This window comes from Tenrec ecaudatus, chromosome 5 (assembly GCF_050624435.1).
Source record: "Tenrec ecaudatus isolate mTenEca1 chromosome 5, mTenEca1.hap1, whole genome shotgun sequence".
NCBI classification, from domain to species: Eukaryota; Metazoa; Chordata; class Mammalia; order Afrosoricida; family Tenrecidae; genus Tenrec; species Tenrec ecaudatus.
The window spans coordinates 19,445,948-19,470,477 of record NC_134534.1 but is presented as its reverse complement, the minus strand read 5'-3'; the positions used below and the strand labels follow the sequence as shown (position 1 = coordinate 19,470,477).

Sequence of the window (24,530 nt, the reverse complement as noted above, 5' to 3'; positions counted from 1 at the left end):
CCTCCAATAAAGGCATCATAATCTATACTCAACGGCAGGAGGTCAGTACATATGCATGTCTGGCTTTGGGGTATAAGCGGAGCTGCTGGGGGCCTGATTCCGTACACTAACATGTTTTCCCTCTAACCCTAAGTTACAGCCAAGGTCTCCACTCACGGCTGACACCCCCCCTACACACACACACACACACACACAAAGGCTGTGCGCCCTGGCTTCAGAATCACAGCTTTCCAGAAGCCAGGGGAGAGCAGGCCAAGTGGAGACTCTACCTGAAACCAGGTCCTTCTTTCTGACCCAGCTCACACACCCCAGGTCAACTTCTGAACTTCCTTTGCTTCCTACTAAGGTCTTCCTGCAGAACGCTCCTCAATAAACGACGTGCCCAGAACCCCTGTCTCAAGCTCTGCATCTAGGGAACCCACCCAGAGACTGATAGGAGGAGATCTTTTGAAATCTCATCAGTTTTTTGGTTCTATCAAATTATGGAATGGGGGGTTCTTTTCTTATCGTTGGGGATCGTGAACCGCAGTCCCTCCTCCCAGCTAAGCTGCGATCACTGTGATATCCGGGGTCTCTGGAAGCATCTCCATCTTTTCATCTTTCAAAGCCATTCTGAGAAAACGCATACCTTTGCAAACCACCTGGTAATTAGTGCAGCAGTCTCCTCTGGCCAAGCAGTCCTCCGAGCAGTGACAAGCGTTGTCTTCATTTCGTACTTCTCCACATCTGTCCTTAGTGCACTCCCAGCCGCGAGCTGAAAGCATCCAATGGACCACTGTCACTGCCACGCACAAACCAAATGAGAGAGGCCACAACTGCTTGCAGATGCTGCCAATGGCCAGAGCTTGCCTCTCAAGTCCTTGAATCTGCTTGGGAATTGTGAGTTGCCCGGAGGCCTAGATACAATTTGGGGGATTTACAAAGACCGGGAATCGCTTTACTTACCTTTAATCAGCTTTAATTTAAATACGACTGATGGAACAGTGAAATGGCCTCTACCTACTGTCAGATGTCTACATAGTGGGTAAAGTCCTCAACCAATCTGACGTATGTCATGAGGCTAGAGAAGGCCTTAAAAAGACCAGGCTAATATTGGAAGTAGAGATGCCATGAGAGTAAGGAGGGAGGTGGTGGGGAGAAGAGGGAGAAAGGGGAAATTGCTCGCAATGATCAATGCATAACTCCACCCCCAAGGGGGACGAACAACAGAAACACAGGTGAAGGGAGACAGTGGATGGCATAAGATATGAAAATAAGAATTATTTACCATTTACCAAAGGTTCACCAGAGTGAGAGGGTGAGGGAGGGAGGGGGGGGAAATAAGGAGCTGATACCAAGGGCTCAAGTAGAAAGAAAACGTTTTGAGAATGATCCTGACAACATGTGTACAAATGTGCTTGATAGAATTGAAGTACAATGGATTGTTGTAAGAGCCCCCCAATAAAATGATTTATTTTTAAAAAACTGGCTTTTTGTCAGTTAGCGGTTGGTGGGACCACCCAAGACTATTGACCTAAGTCATCCATCAGGTCTGGATCAGAACTCACCCGTGGGTTAGTACAATCAACCATTTAAGATCCAAAGGGCAGTGTTTACCCAGGACAGAGGGTTAGGAAAAGAGGGACATGAACCCCTGGGAGGAGGCAGGAGAAGGCAGGATACACTGAGGGCATTGGAATGGAAGAGCTGAAACAAAAAGGCTGCACATTGCTTACGATAAAACTGGTGGCCTGCTCTTTAAACATTCACCTAAATCACAAGAAAAAATTTTTTAAGAAACAAAAAACAATACTCAAATGCCAACCAGTGACAAACCTGTCAATGCAAGTCCGAGATCTGACAATTCCAGGAGGCAGGTGTGTGGGTTTACTGATTTCTATGGGAACATGTCTAGCAGAGAGCTCATAACTCGGCCCTCCAAGAAGACAGGTTCAGAAAAGTAATAGTCTCGTTTTTTTTTAAAGTACTGCAATTTTAGTCTTGTTTGTTTTCCATTTGCTGGACTCAACAATGAGCTCCATGACACACAAACAAAAAAAAACAAATCTCTCTTTTCAACATTGTATCTCAGCGTCAGATTGTGTCCCATGCATTCTAGGTACTCCATTAATATTTAGTAAATGTCACTGGCAATCCCAGGAAAACAGAATATGGTTCCTTAAACTTAAGATTGCTGAATTGAGAAGCCCCATATGGTGAGTCATTTAATAAATATTTATGCCGGGTCTCCCATGGTCTAGGTTGACGGGGTGTATCAAAGGATGGCACAGACAAGTTTCCTGTCTCCAGGGAGCTTCATTCCTGTTGTAAAAGACAGACCATCAGCAAGTAAAGGGCCTGCAAACCAGGTCATTCCAGACTGTGCTGAGCGCTGTACAGGAACTAGCAGGATGGCACTGACAGAATGATGAGGTGGCGGAGAGAGAGTCGACGCAAGAAGATAAAAAAGAAGCAAACACTGACTGGTGCAGGAGTCTTCATTCATCTTCCCGAGTGTGCTCAGCAGAGGATGGATGATCCTCCAGGAAAGGTCAACACCCACAGGCGATACAGGCCAGGACAGAGGGGCAACGCCAAGTGCAGGGCAGCGGGGGTCTACGCATCATTTATTTGAGAGTCGGGAGAACAGAAAGAGTCCATACCTGTCTTCAAGCAATGTTCATCAAAGTCATGGCAGCAGCTGCTGTAGCTCTTACACAGGTTGTCACACCGACAATCAGGGGGTTCCATCTCTTGAAGTTCGTAGCATCTGCCCTTGCAGGATCCAGAGGTGCTGACCCAAGGGGAATCTGATAGCACTGCCGGGAATAAGATGATAGGAGATGGGAATCAGAGAGGGGAGTCTTGTCGTCATGAGGTAAGGGGCTAGCAAGGAGTGCAGTGTGGTGAGGTGATCCAACTCTAGATTAAAGGTCTGGCTTCATCCCAGCACCCAGCAGCAATGGATGCTGGACAGGTTACTTAATATCTTGAAGCTTCCACATTTGTAAAGTGGAGGATTTACAAAAGTAAGACGAAGTTGTAATGACAATGAACTCAAACAACCCATGAAAAACACTTAGCAGAATGTCAGAGTTCTAGAAAGCAGACCCATGTTGGCTCTTGGCTTTATTACTATGAACAATGATTGTAATTGTACAGTTGTGCATGGTGGCTAAGGACGCCCAGAGGAATAGCACTTTGGCCCAACACTTAGAAACAAGAGCTCATTTGCCTCTTTAAAATCCACAGTTTACTTAGAAGGGAAATTGAACCCACGTGTCCTGAGAAGAGACTGAGCCTATGAGAATGGAATGGAAGACATAAGTTCCCTTCCAAGTGTAAAACCTACATATAAAGCTAGAGTTCCTCAGACACAATGCCCAGACTCGACCTGTCCGAAGCAATGCTTCTGCGATTACCTTCAGGGCCTAGAACTTGCATATCGACACAGGCCAACATTCAACTAAAACATTTTAAAACGAATTCAGAGAGATGAAAATTTCACAAGTAAATAGCAGTACAAAATGAAATTCACGTTTCCTTCACAGTACCCCCCGCCTCAAAGGTAAATATCTTGGTATAAATTTGTAAGACGTGTATGACCTATGTGAAGAACACATTAAAACTCTCTAAAATAAAGGAAAATAATCCTCTAAAAGAATACTCCAAAAGGATGAATTAAATAGCACACCATCTTGGAAGTTAATCTATCAAGGAGATAAAAATGTTCACTCATAACTAAGTCTAAAGACGTAATGCAATGACAATAAAATTAGGTTTCGGCGTGATATTTGTTTGTATTGTAGGATGTACATCAGTATTTCAAAAGACTTAGATTATTGACCCAGGAATTCCATTGCTAGAAATTTGGCTCTCATGCATATTTCTAAAAAGGTTTCTAAGCTATATCTACAAAATGTGGTCATTGCCATCTTTTTGTAAGGAATGGGGAAACTATGTGAAATTAGCCAAATCTATATGCTCCCATCCAGAAAGAATCACTAGATCCAGAAGTCGACGATGGAAGCCGGAACAAAATATATAAAAGGGGCTTGTGGTGTTTTTTTATAAGAACAAAGTGCAGAATCAGGTTAGAGTAGTAAATATTATGTTTTGTGTTTAAAATAGAGGTAAAGACTATAACAAGGACAGAGATAAAGATGGAATTTAAATGAAATGACCGCTAGAGATGAGGAAGGAAGGAAGGAAGGAAGGAAGGAGGGGAAGGAGAGGTAGAAAGGTTGAGAAAGGGGGCAAGTGTGTGTCATTTTTAAAGGTCCAGGTGTGATATACGCCTGTTTTCACCCCTAAGAGCCTGCTTTCAGGCATGTTCACGGGGGAAACGACAGTAAGAAAGGGGCCTTTGTGTCGTTTAAGTCTCCAACTTTCACATGTGTTACTCGATCCACTAGTCACTGCAAATTGGCTCATGTTTCCATTTCTTTGCGAGTCCGTTGCTCTCTGTCTCGCGATCTCTCTCACTCTCTTCGTTGTGTAGTTGTTAGGTGTCAGCAAGTCAATTTCTGACTCAGCAGTTTGACCCCCCAGCATGTTCCAAGTTGTAATCTTTCCACAAGCAGAGAGGTCTTTCCCACAGCAGCTTTGACCCAGGAACTTTTGTAGTGGGCAGCCAAGCATGTAACTATTGTGCACCCAGGGTGCCTTCTCCCTTTGACGGAAATAAATAAATGTTCACGTGTATTATAAATAAATGTCCTAACCTATATTCTTGATGACACGCGATGGGCATTTTCTCGTGGATCTACACATGTATTCTTTACCATGAATGTTATTCTCTTTACAGTCCAGGAGGACCCAAAAAAAGGCATGGGGAAAACAGATGGTAAGTGGAATTTCTAGGTTCAGCCAAGCCATTTATCTGGATATCCTGATTCCCCCTGAGTCCTCCGTCCTTTGAGAAGCACCTAGCCCTAGCTGTGATGACGACAGATCAGTTCAACTAAAGCAAACAGTCACTAGACCATGAGACGTGAAACGTTTTTGCATGGTTGACTCTGGGATGTGGAAATACATACAAACCGCACCAGTTCAGTTTAGGAAATAACACCAGGTTTTCAATGTGGTGCCTTGCCTCTGATCTGAAAACCACATGGCTCTGTTGACTTTGGCCAACATACCAACGGTAAGAAACTGCGGAGGAGAGGGAGAGAAGTAGCAGGGGGGTGGTGGAGAGCAGGGGGGTGGTGGAGAGCAGGGGGACAGCAAGATCAAGGGGAAAACTGAATCATTGAATGATTCTTTTTATTCGGGGTCCTGCAGAGATAGACTTATTCCAAAGTCCTTCAATACGCTTTGAATAGCACGCCTTCCCCTCAGCTGCAGATGTGATCTGCTTTTCTATGCTCATAACTGAGATCATAAAAGCGAAAGGCACTTTTTTCCATGAGAGGACGTCAATTAAAACATGAGTTTGGGTATATAGGAGGCGCCCTGGTGGCATAGTGGGTTACAAGTTGGGCTGTTAACCACAAGGTCAGAAGTTTGAAGTCACCAGCCACTCTGAGTGGAAAGACAAGGCTTTCGATTCTCATAAAGACTTAATGTCTCAGAAACCCCACAGGGGCAGTTCCTCCTTGTCCTATAGGGCCATTCTGAGACAGAGGTATCACAATGACAGTGGGTGGGTGTGCATGCGTGTGTGTGTGTGTGTGTGTGTGTGTGTGTGTTTAAGGGTATATGTGAGGAGGCTTAGAAAAATTCATGGGGAAGTCCCATTGCTGTAAATTCCATTTTCCACAAACTTTTAAAAATTTCCTATTGTGTATGGGTGTGTGTGTGTGCCACACAATTCTATGCACTGCTTATTTTTCACAGAAATATGATTCCATGATTTAATAAAGAAAAGATGAGAGAAGCGATGGAAATTGTCAAGGATTTCATCTTCTTTGTACCCACAGTCAATGCTCATGGAAGCAGCAGTCAAGAGATCAAGCGACCTATTGCGTTGGGCAACTCTGCGGCACAAGGTCTCTTTAAAGGGTTGAGGACTCCGATGCACCTGACCAAGCCATGGTCTTTTCAATTGCCTTCAATGCATGTGAAAGTTGGACAGTGAATAAGGAGACTGAAGAATCGATGCCTTTGAATTATAATAGTGGAGACAAATACTGAAAAGTACCACGGACTGCCAAGTAAACAGATCTGGTTGAGGAGAGGTACAGCCAGAATGCACGAACAGTGAGATGCTGTCTCACATATTTTGGATATGTTGTGATTGGGAAAGACCAGTCCCTGGAGAAGACGCTTGGTAAAGCGGAGGACAGCGAAAAAGAGCAAGGCCCTCAACAAGATGGATGGACACATGGCTCCACCAATGGACTCCAACATAACAATTGTGAGGCTGGCACGGGAATGTTTGGTTTTCTTGGAATTGGGATTACTATGAGTCGGAGCCAACTAGGCAGCACCTGACAACAGTATATATATATATATATGCGTAAAAAATTGTGGGGAAAATCTATTATCCCTAAATTCCATTTTTGACACAAACTTTTTAAAGCCCACTCCTGTGTATGTGTGTATGTGTGCACATGTGTATGAAACACAACTCCATACACTGAGCATTGATTTCTCTCAGATTCATGACGTAGGGAGAAATCGCCCCTGTGGTGAAGATGGTTCTACTTATGTAAGTAAAACCTTATTTCTACAATCTTCCCTCTTACCCATCATCGTGAGAGGTAGGACTGTAAGACTCTGAAGACATCTATCCCAGGAAGCAAACAATCCTCCCACTCAACTATCAGAAAGAACCCAATTCAGGAAAAGAGTTATTTCATTCTAGGCTTCCAACCATGTTTCCCGTGAAATCCCTCACCTACCAGAGATTTAGATTTGGCTGTTGGCCAAAGAGGAAACACTATTTAAAATTGAAAGCACCTCTCTTAGTCAAAAGCTGACTGGCACTTTCTTTTAAGTTTTGTCTGTTCCTGTTTTCAGGGTCTAAGATCCCCCTCCTTACCTGTTCCTCCTGTTTTCTTGGATTGGGGCCCAAATGTTTCCAGAATGTAAGTATAAAGCCTCAAAGGGGTTAAAGATTGTGGTCTTGTCACTTTCTTTAAAGGACTGATTCTCCTCTATCAAGTGTCCATACATGGTACAAATGGCTAAGAACTTGGCTACCCACCAAGAGATGCCTTGGAAGAAAGGTCTGGCGAGCTGCTTCAGACAACCCATGGGGGACAGTTCTGCTCTGAGTCGCATGGAGTCTCTAGGGGGCAACTCAACAGCAACCGGGCAACCGGTTTGCCATTTTTCTCTGGGTCCGCCTGCCCTGCGGGAAGTACTTGCTACGGGGAGGGGAGGTTTAGAGATGATGATTCTGTCCAACTTGAGGATGTAATGCTGTTTTATGCCTTTGCTTAAGAATATGATTCATCTTTTTCTGGTTATATATTTTTAATCATTTTATTGGGGGCTCATACAACTCATCACAATCCATTTATCCATCATTGTGTCAAGCACATTTGTACATGTGTTGGCCATCATCATTTTCAAAGTATTTTCTTTCTACCTGAGCCCTTGGTATCAGCTCCTTGCTTTTTTCCCTTTCCTTCCCTCACCCACTCCCTCATGAACCCTTGACCATTAATAAATTCTTATTATTATTCCATGTCTTACACTGACCAATGCTACCCTTCACCCACTTTTCTGTTGTCCATCCCTTGGGAGAGGGTTATATATACATCATTGTGATTCATTTCCCCTTTCTCTTCCCACCTTACCCTTACCCTCCTGGTATGGCTACGCTCAATATTGGTCCTCAGGGGATTATCTGTCCTGGATTCCCTGTGTTTCCAGCTTTACTCTGTACCAGTGTATGTGCTCTGGTCTAGCCAGATTTGTAAGAGGAAAGTTGTATGTTTCATCAGTGCTACACTGCACCCTGACTGGCTCATCTTCTCCCCACGGCCCTTCTGTAAGGGGATTATCCAATTGCCTACACATGGGCTTTGGGTCTCCACTTTGCACTCCCCCTCATTCACAATGATATGACTTTTGTTCTGTGTCTTTGATGCCTGATATCTGATTCCATTGACTCCTCATGATCACACAGGCTGCTGTGCTTCTTTCATGTGGGCTTTGTTGCTTCTCAGCTAGATGGCCGCTTGTTTTCTGGTCATACTTTTAAAAAGATTGACATAATTCTACATCATGCCTCACCTTAGGTACATGACTCATGCTTTCTGATCCTACTTCCTTGTAAATTTTTTTTGATACTTTAGCCTCATCCTTCAGCCAAGTGGGACTTAGATCCACACTTACATGTCAATGTCTCTTCTCCCTGAACACATGGCATCACTTTCTATAAATACTCACTACCATGCCATCGCTATTGTCACCTTCTCTTCACTGCTGGCTCAGAATTCATAGATATACTCTGTGAAATAGAAGGAAATCTATGAAGTGCATATACATATATATCTGAAAAATATCATATACATATATGTATGTGTATATATATATATATATACATATACATTTCCCTCTAGGTGGAAGTGTGTATGTGTGTGTGTGTGTGTATGTGTGTGTGTGTGTGTGTGTGTGTCACAGTGGGCTATGGGTTGGACTGCTAATCATAAAGCTAGCAGTTCGAAACCAAGAGCCCATCTGAGGGAGAACGAGGAGATTCTCTACTTCTGTCAACATTTTCAGCCCCAGAAACCCCCAGGGACGGCAGCTCTTCTCTGTATTTCAGGGTCACTGGGACTCAGAGTCAATTCCATGGCAGGGAGAGAAATTCATAAATGCAACATCCTCTCAAACAAACAAAAAATGAAACAGATTTCAATGTGACTTAAAAAAAATCAGTACAATTCTTAATTCAACTCAAAGACCATCTATGATGGTAATCCGTGATCTACATCTGAATGGTTTGCAGATCTGCTGCCAAACACAGTAAAGTTACCATTTCAAACTGCAGGTCTGGTTAACTTGACAGGATATCGATTCAGACACCACAGACTTCCCAACATAATGGAAAGTAAGTCAACCCTATCAATCTATCATTTATATCTCCTCATTCTCATCAGTCTTAATATGGCATTTCTCTTTCACACTTTTTTTTAAAACATAAAGGCGACTTTATTCTTATTTCCCAAATGGGAAAATCAGGGCTCTCAGTTTCAGTTTGAAGTCTCTGCCTGGTGGTGCTGGTTAACATGCTCAGCCACTAAAATTCAAGTCCACACAGAAACATCTCAGATTTTAAAAATCCCTGGCGATCTCCGTCCTAAACAAGCAGCCACAGACAGCCCTGGGACCACAGTCCGACTCGGAAGCACGTGGCAATGTGGCAGCATCCTGTGGCAGGAACAATCGTTTACCAGCCAGACCTAACCCTAGCTAGCAAAGGCCTGGCTAAAAGGCCATCGGCCCAAATTACAACATCTTTTCCATTAACCTGTTTCCTCTTTGGGGTTCACAGGTTCCAAAGGTTAGAAGTTTGTTTACAGCAAGGGGAAGACTGGTGAATTTTTGTTGATTCCAGATTCCTCATGAAACCCTATTGAAGGCTGAGCTGTCTGGGTACAAGAATGAGAAAAGGGACCATACGGTTTTTAAGATGCACGAAAACCCGCTACTTCAAAACCCCGGTAGCTGTGGAGTTCTCAAGGAATGAGGAACATCTGGGACGTAAGTCCTTAGACTTAAATCGAGATGATGTCTTCCTTTTCTTCTTCTATGTCTAAGAACATACACATTTATGTATTTATGATCACGGGAAAAAAGTGTATTTGGCAATTGTGTATCTGTGTCTCTCTCTTTTTCTGACCCATAGCCAGACAAGTCATCCCTTGTACCACTGACCCACCTAGGTGTCTCTCTGTTTTTAATGGATTTATTAATTTATTATTTAATGGATTTCATTTTCTGTCTCCCCTCCCCTCCCTCTTTTGATGTGTAAACCACTTTTCTCTTATAATGTAGTGATCTTATATAGTCCATAAAAATATGACAGATCATGTAAATCCAGATCATTTATCTCAAATTCTGATCCTTTCCATTAACTTAAACTCCAATCATTTCCTTCCATTGAGTTCAATGCCCCCTTGGTTTCTGCCTCAAGAGTTAGCATAAAGTCCAGAGACTGGTTCCGAGTGTGAAGGCTTATCCATCGGTCACTGCAGTCTTCTCTAGCCTGCTGTCCCTCTGCTGCAGTTTGCATTGCACAAGGAGACTAGTAAAGGCAGCAGGTAAAAGGAAGCCTTCTACCTTACCCCGGTTCCATGGTCTGTGTCCTCTGTGATTCACAAAGAAAACGCCTGACTCAGGCGGACACTCTTCATTTCAGATGGATGCATGAATTTCACACACCCGCTTTGACACTTCCCTTTCAAGTTACTAAAAGTGAAGATGACGAAGATGAGCTTTCAAGTCGCCATTAACAACCACCTGCTCACAAGCTCACAAATGTCCCCTGGTCTTTCAAGTAAGAGACCGCCTAGAAATCAAAGAGGGATTTTCCCTTGAAGAGGGAGGAGCCTGAAGACCATCCACCTTCAGTCAAATACACACCCCGCCGCCCCATAAACACACATGAGTGTGCACTCACGAGCACGCCCACAGAGGTAAAGGCAGACTGAATCGGCCACATTAGACATATGCATGACACTTCTTACTTGCACTCCCTGTGAAAGAGTCTCCCAGCCATCCAATGTATGTACCTCTGTGCCCAGGCCTTTTATCCCCCAAACTCTCACGCGCTAGGCTTCTTTCAAAGGTCCTTCTCACATCTGCAGGTTGTTCAGCATCAGGTAGAAACACAATCTTATCCCAGAAGCCCTCCCAACAGATCCCTCCTAGGCACCACCAAGACATCCGCTAACAAGTGTGCCAGTTCATTGATTAGAACCATTTGCTTGCAGTACCGCGGCCTTGAAACCGCCAGCCCAGTCCCTAGGACAGCGTACAGAGAGATGTGCCAAATATCCTCGGGCCCTGCGGAGAACGCCACGCAGTGGCACGGACGGACGGAGCAGCAGGCTTTTAAATGAAGGTCCCCTTGCCATCAGTCTGGAGCTGGCCACTGATGGAGGTCTTTTTTGTGTCCTCCACTTGGGTAAACACCCTTGAAGCACTGGGCTTCTGAAAATTTCTCAGGAGCCTGATAATGTTGTTGAAAATGACCAGGGCCCCTTGCCCTCCCAGTGGCCTCTTAAAAAGTTAACCCCGTTTCTCTGGTGTGAAGGCTTTGCCCACCACTCGGCTGAACAACCAAAGGTGGCGCTTTCAGGAAAACCTTTCTAGGCTTTGCATCCTTACAAAACATGAAGTGCTGAAAACTCCATTCTTGGCTTTTACCCAGTTTTCAAAATACCTTGCGGGGTGGGGGTGGCGGGGCTTATTCAGGAGAAACCAAGCTGGGCACCTGAAACAGCAGGTCAGTGACATCCAAAGAAAAAACAGCAAATTTTAAAAGGTCATGCCTGCTGATGGAGACCCTTAAAGCTCAGACTCCACACCTGTCAGCTGGCAAGTGCAAGCTCCCTTAGGTATAAGTTTATGATAGTGTTAAAGTTACCGCAAAGGCCAAACTAATGAATGACCTGATTAAATGGCATTTCCAGAAGTCAGTGTTTTCTAATATATTCCTGACCACTGAGATTTTATAATAATATCAATATAGTTTTTTCCAAAAGTGGCATGGATTCATCCCTTCAAATAACTGTTTCTTTTTTTTAAATCATTTTATTGGGAGCTCGTACAACTCTTATCACAATCCATACATACATCCATTGTGTCAAGCACATTTGTGCATTTGTTGCCCTCATGATTCTCAAAACGTTTTCTTTCTACTTGAGTCCTTGAGATCAGCTCCTCATTTCCCCCTCCCTCCCTACTACTCACTCCTCATGAGCCCTTGATAATTTATAAATTATTATTTTGTCATATCTTACACTGTCCGATGTCTCCCTTCACCCACTTTTCTGTTGTCCATTCCCCAGGGAGGTCATATGTAGATCCTTGTAATCGGTTCCCCCTTTCCACCCCACCCTCCTTCCACCCTCGCAGGTATCACCACGCTCACCACTGGTCCTGAAGGGATCACCTGTCCTGAATTCCCTTAATAACTGTTTATCATGTGAAAATACCACAAAACCAAACTCACTGCCATCTCGTCCATGGTGACTCATAGTGACCCCATGACCCTTTGTGAACTGCGGCGGTGAGTTTCCAAAACTGTAACTCTTTAACAGAGAGGGAAGGCTCCCCTCTCTCCTGTGGCCCTGCTGACGGTTTCAAACTGCTGACCTTGCGGTTAGCAGCCCAACTCAGAACCCATTAGGCCACCAGGCTCTTTCCCAGCAAGTACGTGAATCCAAAATGAGGCCACGATTCACCAAGATGCCAGTCTGGAACGTTCTGACTGCTTTCTGATGTTGTTAACTTAGAAAACAACTAGTGACTCAGCTGGTTGAGAACAACTGAACAATCATTACACCACGTTTCACGCCCCTGAAGCCATCTAGGAAGACTGACCCTGCGTGGCACAAGCAGTTAAGTTCTCCGCTACTTGCCAAAAGGTTGGCTGTTCAAAGCCAGGCTGAGGTGGAATGGAAGGAGGTCCGACGGAGGGCAGCTCTACTGCACACACAGGGGCCTCACGAGCCAGGGCTGATTCTACAGTGACAAACAACCACCACAAAATCTAACACAGCGAACAAAACAGCCCCTTCAACGGTGCACAAAAAAGCCCGCCCAGTGGCCTCTGTGCTGCTATCTTTCCTACATGACGTACTAAGGATCCGATTCCTGGTCTGCGCAGCCCTGGTCAGTATCAATGGGAGTTATGCTTATCTTCACCAGGAAGAGGCGTTGAAGGCAGCCAGTGCTACCCATCCAAACAGGATTCTCTGGCCCTGGGAAGCATTCTTTCCAGAGCAGAAGACGGGCTCCCCTTACCCCAGATAAACTCCAAATCAACAATAACCGCATGGCAGCCTTATAGGTCAGGGTAGACCTGCCACTCTGGGTTTCAGAGACTGTAACTCTTGATGAGAACAGAAAGCCTCATCTCCTCCAATGGAGCAGCTCACCCACTGCACCACCAGGGCTCCCCGCCTCACCCCGACAATTCATATTCCATCAAAACTATCATGAGATGCCCTAGCAAAAATGGGAATGATTTGCATGTTTTAATATTTCAAAACTCTGTGTGTGAGATCTCTCATTCACTGCTGGCAGGGCTATAAGATGGCATGATAAACAGATTGGGGTGGCCTCAGAAACAAGACAAAGATCCCATAGGGCCCAGCAAACTCACTCATGGGCACATGTCCTGGAAATATGGGCATAGGTACCAGAAACATAAGGGAGTCAATATGAATCGCCGTGTGCACACCAATGTTCCTTGTGTTCTCACTCACAAGAGCCAAAGAGAAGGAAACAAACGAAGTGCCCCTCGGTGGATGAATAAACACACTGTGAATGAATAAACATACATGTACAATGAAATTCATCAAAATGATACATTAGAAGGAGGAGTCTGCGAGAGACATAACATGGAGAAATCCAGAGGACACTATGCTCAGTGAAATAAATCACTCATAAAAAGACACAGATCGCATGGACCCCCTATTATAACAAAGTCATGAAGAGATACACAGAAAACAGAGTTCTTTGATGGTGTCCAAGGTACCAGGGAGGGACAGGGAGGAGGAGTCACTTTCTACATAGTAGACACTTGTCACATTGGGTGATGGAAAGACAACCCCAACTGTGGTTGAAGTCAGCACAACTTGACCAAGATAAATAGACACTCAGAAGGACTTGAGGAAAAAGGACAGTTTCAGTGAGTGCTGTAACATAGATACTTTCACAACACCAAACGCAGAAAAACAAGCAAAAATGGGTGTGTGGTTACGAAGGTAGTTATGGATGCATATATAGGCATAAAGAGGCATATGTGAGACAATTTATGTACATGTGCAAATGCATCTGTAGGTATATGTCGAGACACATTGATGTGCGCTGCATCTATGAAGGGGCTTAAGAAAGTTCAAGGAAAGATGGAGTTGAAAAGTCATACAATTTTTCCAACTCTTTGAGCTCCTCCGCTTTACATCCATCAATATACGCAGATATAGGGAGCCCAGGGGCTTAGTAGACATAACCAAACATTTCACAGGATTGCTTTTCTGGGCTAAAAGGCTTGAGACCATAATCTCAGCGGAGAATGCAGACTCCTCGTGCTGGCAGAGCACGATGAGCAATACAGTTTGATGAGCAATACAGGGGGTTGTAAGAGCTTGAAAGATGGTCATCCAAGATACAATTCTAAGAGCAAGAAACAGAGAAATCAAAGGTACAAAGAAGAATGTCCCACACAATGCACAGCCTCTTCTACTCTGAAACCAGAAGTACTAGATGGTGCTCTGCTACCACTGCCGACTGTTCTGACCAGGGATAGAGTTGAAAGTCCTGGATAGGGTGAAATCAAGAAGCAGAAAATTCAAACTCCTAAAAAAAGGGCATAACCTACCGGGCAAACAGAGATTGGAGGCATGATACCGTATGTACTTGTGCATAAGCCAAGTTTTTCAGCACATTTTTATGCAGTTCTTGTGGTAAAATTAGGTGCCTCAGCTGATATTTGGGTTGGCTTATCCTCGAGTATATATGGTAACCTTTATACCCAAAAGTACCCTTTGAACCTGGAATTATGGCTATTTCTGCAGGTCACCTTTCAGCCAACTATTATTAGACTGGCTTATAAAGTAAACAATAAGACCCAGGAATGATTTGCTTTCTTGAACAATTAGCAAGAGAAACAAAGATGAGACAGCAAGGAGAGGAAGAGAAGCTTGATCCACGGGAACAGCGGAATCATGGGAGCGCTGACATGCTGTAAAAATGGCAAGCCGTGGCATGGAACTACTTTTTTTTTAATTGTATCAGAGAGCTTAATATACCATGTAAATTTTCACGGAACACACAACCAAAAACGCTTGTTTGGGGTTTAGTTTTTTAAAGAAGAAGACAATGATTCATTTTGTCCAGTTGGCTACCTGGGGCTTCCATTTTTTATGATTTATTTTCTCACTCCACACCCCACATCACCTCCCTAAACCGGCTTCGAACAGGATTCTTCCAACACACCAGCCTGACTCAAAAGCTGCGCACTTGATGTGAGGAAGACATAGTATTCCACCCACCAGTGTATCGTAACTTGGTTAATCATAAAAGCTGGTGCTGGCTGAAAAGAGGAGTAATCTCTCTTAGCACTCAAGTCGAGCAATGCTGAGAAACACAAAGTGTACAGAGAGGTGGACGAGCAGGCCGGGACGTCGGAAAAAGTATGGAGATGTATATATGAATAGGGATGTGTATATGAGTGCGTATATATACATTTATATGTGTAGATATGCATATGTGTGTGTGTATATAGCACTAGAGTGGCCACTACACACACACACACACACACACACACACACACGAGTGGCCATTACTGAAGAGGTAAAGTTTTCTTCATAAAACCATCAGCAGCTCCAATGTCCAGGAAATTAATCAACTCACTACTGCAGAGCTGGTGAGCAAATCCCCCTCACTTTTGCGCACAGGCGCTCCTTCCGGAGAACCCCCACTCTGCCGATGGTAAAAGGCAACTCTTTCATTCCCGGCATTTAATCAAGGTTACCCCCTTTGCCAACAGAAAGATGGGAGCAAGTCAGCCCTGCCATGAGCACCGCTCCAGACCGCGTGTGCTTCATGCTCAGGGAGAACCTGAATCTGACGGAGCCCGAGTTTCTGAAATGTCAGAATGCCCTTTTCATTTCGTTGTTTCTGTTTCCCACATCGAACTTTCTGGGGGCAAATAGTGCGCCCTGACACATGGCAACAAACCGGCCGCTTGGGTATCTCCAATGTTAAACCAATACCTGGTTTGATCGCTCCCATCTTGACCTTAGATGTCTATCAACAAGGAAGGGCTTAGACTTTCTCCGAACGTTTATACATTTTTCAGAGTGTGGAAAAGCTAAAGAGGCAGCGATCGTGAAACAATCGTATCTGTTCTTTCAAGAAAACCATTCTCTCACCTGGAGGATCCGCGAAGCTCATCTTATGCCACAAAAATCTAGGACTAAATGAGTTTAAACTGCAAGACTAGCGCAACGACGGACGGATTTCTTAACGTGCGTATGCACTTACCTGTAGGGGGTCCTTCGTCCCATCCTTCTGTGCGCTTCATCCGATTCAGTGTGTGCCCCAAACAGAGGTGAACTCCAATGACAAAAGTGAACAGGGAGGTCAGCTAAGGGAACAGAGGAATCAGGTGGTCAAACGCAGCTTTTGTTGCAGGTTGGCGCCCTGCAGTTCATTCTGACTAAGCGCGACTCCGTATGACAGAGTAGAAGTGACCCCCATGGACATTTTTTAGGGATTTTGTTTGTTGGTTTTCTAAAAAATAACAAAACACGAAGGCAGCACATTTTGCTGCATTTGAGAAATTGTAGGATTAAGGGGTGATGTTGAAATCACATGGATCGCCTTCATAGCACTTGATTGGATCCACACTTTAGTATTCATAAAATGGTATGAAGACGAATCAAATGACTTCCATCACCACCTAGCCCTACAACTTCCCAAAGGCATCCAAAAACGCTGTCTTCGTTTAAAATTATGTTTAAAATTAAAATCACGAAACCCAAAGTCGTTCCGAAAGCGACCCTGACGGTCAAGCACGTCCCCGGCCGTGGCAGCCCTACCTGGGGCGATGGGAAAGCGCTTCTCCCGGCCATGGTGAAGCGGATTCTTGCAAAGTGCGTCCCGGTCGGCTGCGCTGCCCTCCACTGAATGTACGTACTGCTTTGGGGCTGTGGGTCCAGACTGTTAACTACAAGTAATCCCACCTGGGAGGTTGACAGGCTCCTCTGATTGGTCCGCGGCTTGATGTCATCAGAGCCGGTCCCCCAATCGCAGCGCGGAGCCGAAGGGGCTGCAGCACCCCCTCCCCCTGCCTCCCCCTTATCGGGCCCGCCCCAACACACAGACTCTTTCATGTGGTTTCCGCTGGCGACATGGGGCTCTCACGGAGCTGTGGCCAGGCCGTCCGTGCGCGCCCGTTCGCCTTCGCTTTGCAAAAACAGGAGCTTCCAAACAGAAACCAAATGCCTTTGACCCGAGCAAAATGAAGCCCAGCCGCGGAGCCAGCCAAGTCGCTGATTGATGCTTCCAAAGTTGACAAAGACAGTAGTCCCATGCTCAGAACCAATCGCGCCCCCACGCCTCATCTTTTCTCCCTTCTTCAACCAAGGAAGCTGTAAAATTCATAAACTTTAACAACGATCCCTGTCTCTCCCGTGTATTTCTTTATTTGCCAGCTTAAAAACCTCCCTGGCCCTCTGGGACACATCCTCAGCACCTCGGACTCCTCAAGTGTTTTCTCAACTTGAAATCGCCCGGGATTGTAACGAAGGCAAAAGATACATTATTTCTTTCTCCACCCCCCAACCCCCGCCCCAGTTTAGAGAAGTAACTTTTATCAAATTGCTGGGAATGCCAACTAAGCAGCAGAAAGGCCAGCTCTATAGGCTGGGCGGTGGGGAGAGGGGTAGGGGTGAGGAGAAAGAACACCAACAGCTTAGGGTCTGCCTCTTCCCCACCCCCCACCCCCAAAGCCCCGGGGGGGGGGGGGGGAGTGCCACTTGATGGGGAACAACGGGGAAGCTCGATTAGCAATTGAATGTAGGAAGGAACTCACAATGGCAGTGCGAATTCCGATTCTAACGACGATCTCTCTGGGTCCGATTCCCCAATTAAATTATCATCCACCCGCGGAAGGGCCCGGGACTTTTGAGGCTTTTGTGAGTTTTTAAGTCCCCTCACTGAGCAGTTTATCAACTCTTGATACTTTGTAAAGGAGAACTGTGGTCTCTAACTCTGAACACTGTTTCAATCGCCTGGGCCCTTTAGGAGTAAGAGGCCTGAGGGAAGAAGGTTTATTTGTGGTCCCCACCTCCACCCCCATGGCCTGGTGGCCCCCTTTCTTAGCCGCAGGGTGTGTGTGTGTGTGTGTGTGTGTGTGTGTGTGTGTGTGTGTGTGTGTGTGTGTGTGTGTGTGTGCGCGCGCGCGCACGCGCGCGCATAAACAGATACAGGATGCAACAAATCACTTAGGGAGCAGCAGCTCGGCACAGAATGCAGGGCACAAAAGCAAGGGCTTGTTTACAGTGGGCTGCACACTAGGCCTGGGTTTCATTATGGATTCTCGCGTTTAGCAACAGCTAATTGAAGAAAGGAAACACGCGGGCCAACATGCAGTCGCTGTCTGAAAGCCTGTTAGTGCTGCGCTCTAACAGCCTGGCAGGCTTGCTGGGTGGGTTTGCTTTATTTCTTGTTCGGCTAAGACTGAAGTCTCTTGCTGAAGTCTTCGGGCCATACTGAAATGATTTGGGGCTGGGTGTTTAGCAAGGCTTGTAAAAGATGTTAACTCCGCGGAAGATATTTCTACGATTTCTGTAGTACTTCAAGAGACAGGTCTACCATTGTAGAGAGAGGAAAAATGCAAACCCAGAGAGCACGGTATGAAGGCCACTTTCTGGTGTCATTTTAGGCCACCATTCCTCAAAGGTGCAGGAAAGGCAGCTTTTCTTTCTCCCCATCCCCCCACCACCCCCTCCCCCTCCCTCCGCGCCCAGCAACTTCAGATTCAGTCAGAGATTTGATCTTAGAAACCCAGCTGGAGAACACAGAAGCGTCTCTTGAGAAAACCAAGGCCAAAAAAAAGGAGTTCAGAAGCTGAACACCATCCACATTAGGGTGTGTGTGTGTGTGTGTGTGTGTGTGTGTGTGTGTGTGTGTGTGTGTGTGTGTAGGCAGGGCTGAGGGGAATGGGGAGACGGGCCCTTGAATGTAATCGGCATTTTGATCTACAATTGACTCCTGAACACAACGTGTTCTCCATGATCTTGGAAGATTGAGTCCAGTCGCTGTTTATGTTACCTGCACTGCCAAACGCTTATTTTCATCCAGGTCATTGTACATCAGGAGCTTGTTCCGCACACCCCACCGAAGCATAGGCAGGCTTATGCAGAATGTTACTACAAGATATCAGACACTAACTGTCAAGAGATTGACTTAAGACTTTAACCTGGGCATTAAATAAACTACAAAATAACAGAAAAGCTGCCATTGAGTCGATTCCAACTCGTAGCAACGGTATAGGACAGAGTAGAACTGCTCCCTTCGTTTCCAGGCTATAAATCCTTATGGAAATAAGCAGCCTCATTTTTCTTCCAAGGGCTGGCTACCGGATTTGAGCCACTGACTTTGTGGTTAGCAGCCCAATGCTTAACCCACGGTGCCACCAGGGTTCCTAATAAAGCATCCACTGCCATCAGGCCATTCTGACTCATAGCCACCCTATTAAGGGTTCCAAGGTTGCAAATCCTTCTGGGAGCAGACAGGCTCATCTTTCTCCCACTGAGAGGCCGGTGGTCTTAAACAGCCAACCTTGTTGTTAGCAATCGAATGCTCACCCAACAGTGGCACTAGAGCCCCTTTACAAAACAGGGTTACCCCTAATTATGTAGAGCTGAAGGAGCACTGGAAAGACAGGGTTTACAAGGTCGTGGCTGCTAACTAAACGGTCAGCAGTTCAAACCCACCTGTAGAAAAGCCCTGGCGAGCTGCTCCCATAAAGAGACTGAGCAGTTCTCCTTCGTCACATCAGGTCGATAGAAGTTGAACCTAAGTTTGAAGGCAAACAACCACAGTATGTAGACCTGCGAAAACCAAGAAGTCCCCTGGATTTTACAATAGGTCTTGAAACTCAAGTACTAATGAGAGGAATGCACTGCATGAGGAGAATAATTAATGTCAGTGAATTGTACACATAGAAAATGTTGAGATGACAGATGTTTTGTAGCATATATATTTGTACCACAGAAAGAAAGAAAGGAAACGGGTGAAGCAGAGAAGCACTGAAATACCGTCCAAAGCCTTCTATTACGAAATCAACAAGCAAGTTCACCTGCTGCGGTGTTTAAGATTTTAACAGAAGGCCCTGTGTAGATGGGTTATTAAACAGGGAACTGTATGAGGTGTTTGACAAAGAATATTTCTACATCAGAGGATATTTATGCAGATCAAACAAAGGGCAAAATGATGGAAACCACTTAGCCATACCCAAACACCTTGAAGGAGTGAATTCAGCAAGGCTGTCGGCTCGGCTCGGGACCATAACGCTAGGGACGTCAAGACCAATTGCCATAATAATGTCCACAAAAACAATGTTCTACACTCGACCTTGGTGAGTTGTGACTGACATCTTAAAAGCTAGTGAGCAGCAAGCTAAGGTCTCTTGTGTCTGGAGCGGAGAAGGGTGAAGACAATCAAAGACTGACGGAAACAATTGATCTAAAGGACTAATGGTCCATGTGAACTCCAGCCACCGTGATCCTGAGACCAGAAGAACTAGATGGTGCCCAGTTACTGCACTGACCGCTCTGAAAACGATCACTTTGGAAGGTCTTGGATAGAGTGGTAGGGGAGAAAATGTGGGACAAAACGCCAAATACTAAAAAGGCCATGCTTATTGGTCTGATAGGGACTGATAGAGCCCCCAAGACCATGGCCTTCAGACAGCCTTTAACCCTGGAACCGAACTCACCCTTTGGCTCAACTTTCAGGCAAAAAATAAAAAACAACCATAGGTTTACCAGAGAGGTACACTGCTCCTGAGAACAATCAATTCCTGGAGATTAAAAGGACAGCATTTGCCCAGGGAAAAAGTTTAGAAGACAGGGAGGAAAGAATGGAAATGGAAACAAAGAGAGGAGAGCAGAAAGGTGTTGTCACACTGAAGATTGCAATCAAGTTCATGAACCAAATTTATATGAATTCTTGCATGCAAACCCAATTTCTTCAGTAAAATGTCATCGAAATCAGATGTAAACGGTTTTTAGAAGGAACCCTCACGAGAGACTGAAGAAATTAACATGCAGCCTGGTTTCTTAATCCAGCTTTGTCTCAGTGAACACTGCCCCCTGGCAGAAGAAAACTGAGAACTATAAACAAATCTTTCAACAGGCTCAGCCCCAGCACACACTCCGTGATCCCCAAGCTTGGTGGGGAGCTTGTTTAAAATGTTGGTTTGTATGTGTCGTCTCACAAGATTTAGATTCCTCTGGTCTTGGAGGTTGGAGAGAAAAAGGAGAGACGAGAGCTGGATGATGCAAGAAACATGAGCACCCATTTGTTGAAACAGAACATTAAATATTCTGGATCCATTTGTTTGTGCCAGGGATGTTGAGTTGCTTGGCCTGATTCGTAATATAATTTTGCGCTATTATTAATAGCCGTCGCTATTAATTGGGCACTAAAGTTGAGGTCTCTTAATGACACACTACGCCTGTGCCTGTATGGGAAACACATTCAAACTGTAGGCAGCAGAACAGTATTTTATTTACTTTGCTGGTGGTACAAAACCGCAGTGTGTGCCTTGCTTAATTGCAGTACAGTAGATGCCTTTATACAAATGCACAGTCTATCTTTTCATAACATGACTCTATGATTCCTTGTTCATAAGCCTTGATGAAGATAAGGGACCCCAAGCTCTAACGGGGAGATTTGAAATGACTGAGGGTTGTCTTGCTGGCTAGCCCCCTCCTCAGCAATGACAAATTTTCCCAAATTGATCAAAACTTGACCAGCCTCCATTTCGCATTATGCAGAATTAGCAGGGCTACACAATTCCCAGAACACATCAAAGACCACGCTGTTAGACCATTATGGGCCTCCTGATTCTCAGCAATATCCATTATCAGCCTTCAAGTAGCACAAAGAGAAGAGCAGTCAACCACTAGCCGAAAGGTGGGTCATCAGATCCTGCCCAGTGGTTCTTTGGAATACAGACCTGGCAATCCGCTTCCTGAAATCTGGAAGCACTTCTGCTCTGTGCACATGGAGTCTCCGGGACTGGGGATTGACTCGCCATGTGCCCACTGAGAGCAAGAACACAGTACTACATATATTCTTCCTATTCTGTTGTAAAATTCTCAGAGTTAGGTCTTGTCTGCTAGTTCTCTCCTGACTATAAGAAAATTCAGAATTTAAAAATGCGCTCTTAAAAATTGGGCTCTTGATGTGATTGAAATTTGGGATGATATGACATATGTATTAAATACCAACTAATTTTTTTTAAAGTGGGCACTGTTCTTTGTTAAAGGGATTGACCAGTCCACACTGAGAAGAAAACCATGACTGTTAATAGGAACAAGCTGGCTCAAAAGCCGCAGACACGTAACTTGGTCTTTACGCCAGCAGAACAGGGCTGTAGACAGGTTTGTTTGAGACAACCCAACATGTAAACATCTAAATCACACACAAAAAAAATATTGCTAATGGATGACTCCAGGGGTGGGGGGGTGTACTCCAGCAGAGGGGTACCATCCACACCCACGTCCATTGTCACCCAGTGTGTTCCAATTCATAGCCACCCCTTGGAGAATTTCAGAGGCCGTCAATTTTTAGGAGAGCAGACCTAGTCAAATGCAGGGTGAAGCAGTCACTAAAGTGCTCAGCCGCTAACCAGAAAGGTGGCAGTTGGAACCAACTAGCTGCGCTCCATGAGACAAAGATGTGCCAGTCAGCCTGCTTCCACAAAGACTGCCAGCCTTGGCAAGCCATGGGGGCAGTTCGGCTTTGTCATCGAAAGCCTGTCTTTTCAAAAAGCGATTCTCCGACTCCTTGTCCCCAAGCCTCGATGAAGAGAATCCACGGTCTCACAGAAAGCAGAGACCAGGAAGACTATCAGCGGGTGCTGTTCCTGCACTCAGAGATGCTGTGAGTGGGAACGGAATCCCCATAGTGACTTTGGGGACTGGTCCAATGCAAACAGGATCGGTGCCACCCGTTATGCCCAGATTGAAGCCTGCAATCATGCGGTTCTATGACATCATGTCATGTGACACGTTGCCATGCCTCTCGTTGACTCCGAGTGGACTGGGAGGAGGAACTCATCCACACGCTCTCCGCCCATGGCAGCTATTTGGGTACTGCACATGTATTCATTCACTGCTCTAAGCATCCATACTAACAAGGGAGCCAAAGGAGGCCCTGTACATTGACAGGACAGGAGCCCTGGTGATAGAACAGATTACACATCCAGCCACAAACCACAAGATCAGCAGTTCGAAACCACCAGCTGCTCCTTAGGAGAAAGACGGGGCTTTCCAATTCCTGTAAAGAGTTACATACAGTCTTAGAAACTCACGGGGGCAATTTTACCCTGTCCTGTTGGGCCGCTCTGAGCCAGAATGGACACTGTGGCATTGAGTTTGATATATTTTTTAATATGCTGATGGGAGACACACTGAGATAAATACAAAATTGCAACTGTGTAAGTGCAGAAAGAAGCGCAAGGTGTCCTGAGAATGCATTAATTCAGAGCTGAGCTGAGTCGACTGGGTGGGGAAGGCAAGAAAGACGCTGCAGTAAGCTTCAGTCAGCAGTGATCTGGAAGCCAGGCTGAAATCATTCGATTAAGAGGAGGAGGCAGAGAGGCGTTCTAGATGAGGAATGGAGCAGGGTGGCGGCCGGCATGCATCCAAGTGATCCTTGGACTGGCGCAGGGAGAGGGAAAAGGAGTGTGGTGGGAAATGAGGCTGCAGAGGTGAGGAGAGGCCAGCTCAGGGGGTGGGGGGTGGGGGGGCTTGCAGATCAGGTCGCTGTGTTCTCTGTATTGTAAAATCAGTGGAAAGTCTTTCAAATGCCTAAAGGGATAATCAGATTTGGAAGCATTAATCTCTTTACTGTGTGGCTAGGAATTGCAGGGAGCCACAAATGACCCCAGCAGGTCAGCGAGGAAACCAGGGCAATGATCTGGACCTGTGGTTCTCAACCTGTGGGTCGCGACCCCTTTGGGGGTCAAACAACCCTTTGACAGGGGCCACCTGATTCATAATGGTAGCAACATGACAGTGATGAAGTATCAACAAAAATAATTGCATGGTTGGAGCTGGGGGTTGTCACCACAACATGAGGAACTGTATGAAAGGGTCGCGGCATGAGGAAGGCTGAGAACCCCTGGTTTAGACCAAAGATAAAAGCAGCTTGCCATAAGGAAGTTGGGGTGAGGGCGGAGAAGGAGAACTTGGGAGTGAGTTTGAAAATGAAAGGCTTGGCCGTGAATTGGCTATGGAGGTTGAGGCGTGCAGGGTGACTCCTTGATGGCTGTCGCTGTTGGGGACCTTTCAGTTGGCTCTGACTCTGAGCAGCCCTCCGTACAGCGGAACCAAGCATGGCTGGATTCCATGAGGTCTTCACAAGGGTTGTTAGGTTGGGATCCATTGGTGCAGCCACCGTGTCACTCCATGGCATCGAGGGATGTCCCCTTTTTGGCTGACCCTGTACTTTGCCAAGGATTAGGTCCTTCTCCAGGGACTGCTCCCTCTTGAGAACATGTCCAACGTACAAGAGACAAAGTCTCGCCATTCTCAACTCTAAGGAGCATTCTGGCTATACTCCCTCTGGGTTAATGACTATTTAATAATTAGGGCGGCCAACTATGTACTCAGTAAACT

The 24,530-nt window shown here is 45.6% G+C and overlaps 1 protein-coding gene across 2 annotated transcripts in view; it reads right to left on the bottom strand.

Annotated features, from left to right (window-relative positions):
- The window catches only part of ENPP2 (ectonucleotide pyrophosphatase/phosphodiesterase 2), an 87,626-nt gene extending 70,796 nt beyond the window's left edge, over positions 1-16,830 (bottom strand). For both annotated transcript variants that reach the window (XM_075549332.1, XM_075549333.1), the window contains exons 1-4: positions 16,713-16,830; positions 16,156-16,258; positions 2,643-2,798; positions 629-754 (exon numbers count right to left, since the gene is read on the bottom strand). In XM_075549332.1, coding sequence (XP_075405447.1) covers positions 629-754; positions 2,643-2,798; positions 16,156-16,258; positions 16,713-16,745 — 418 coding nt within the window. In that variant the 5' untranslated portion in view covers positions 16,746-16,830. The remainder of the gene's footprint in view (positions 1-628; positions 755-2,642; positions 2,799-16,155; positions 16,259-16,712) is intronic.
- Between the last annotated feature and the right edge of the window lie 7,700 nt (positions 16,831-24,530).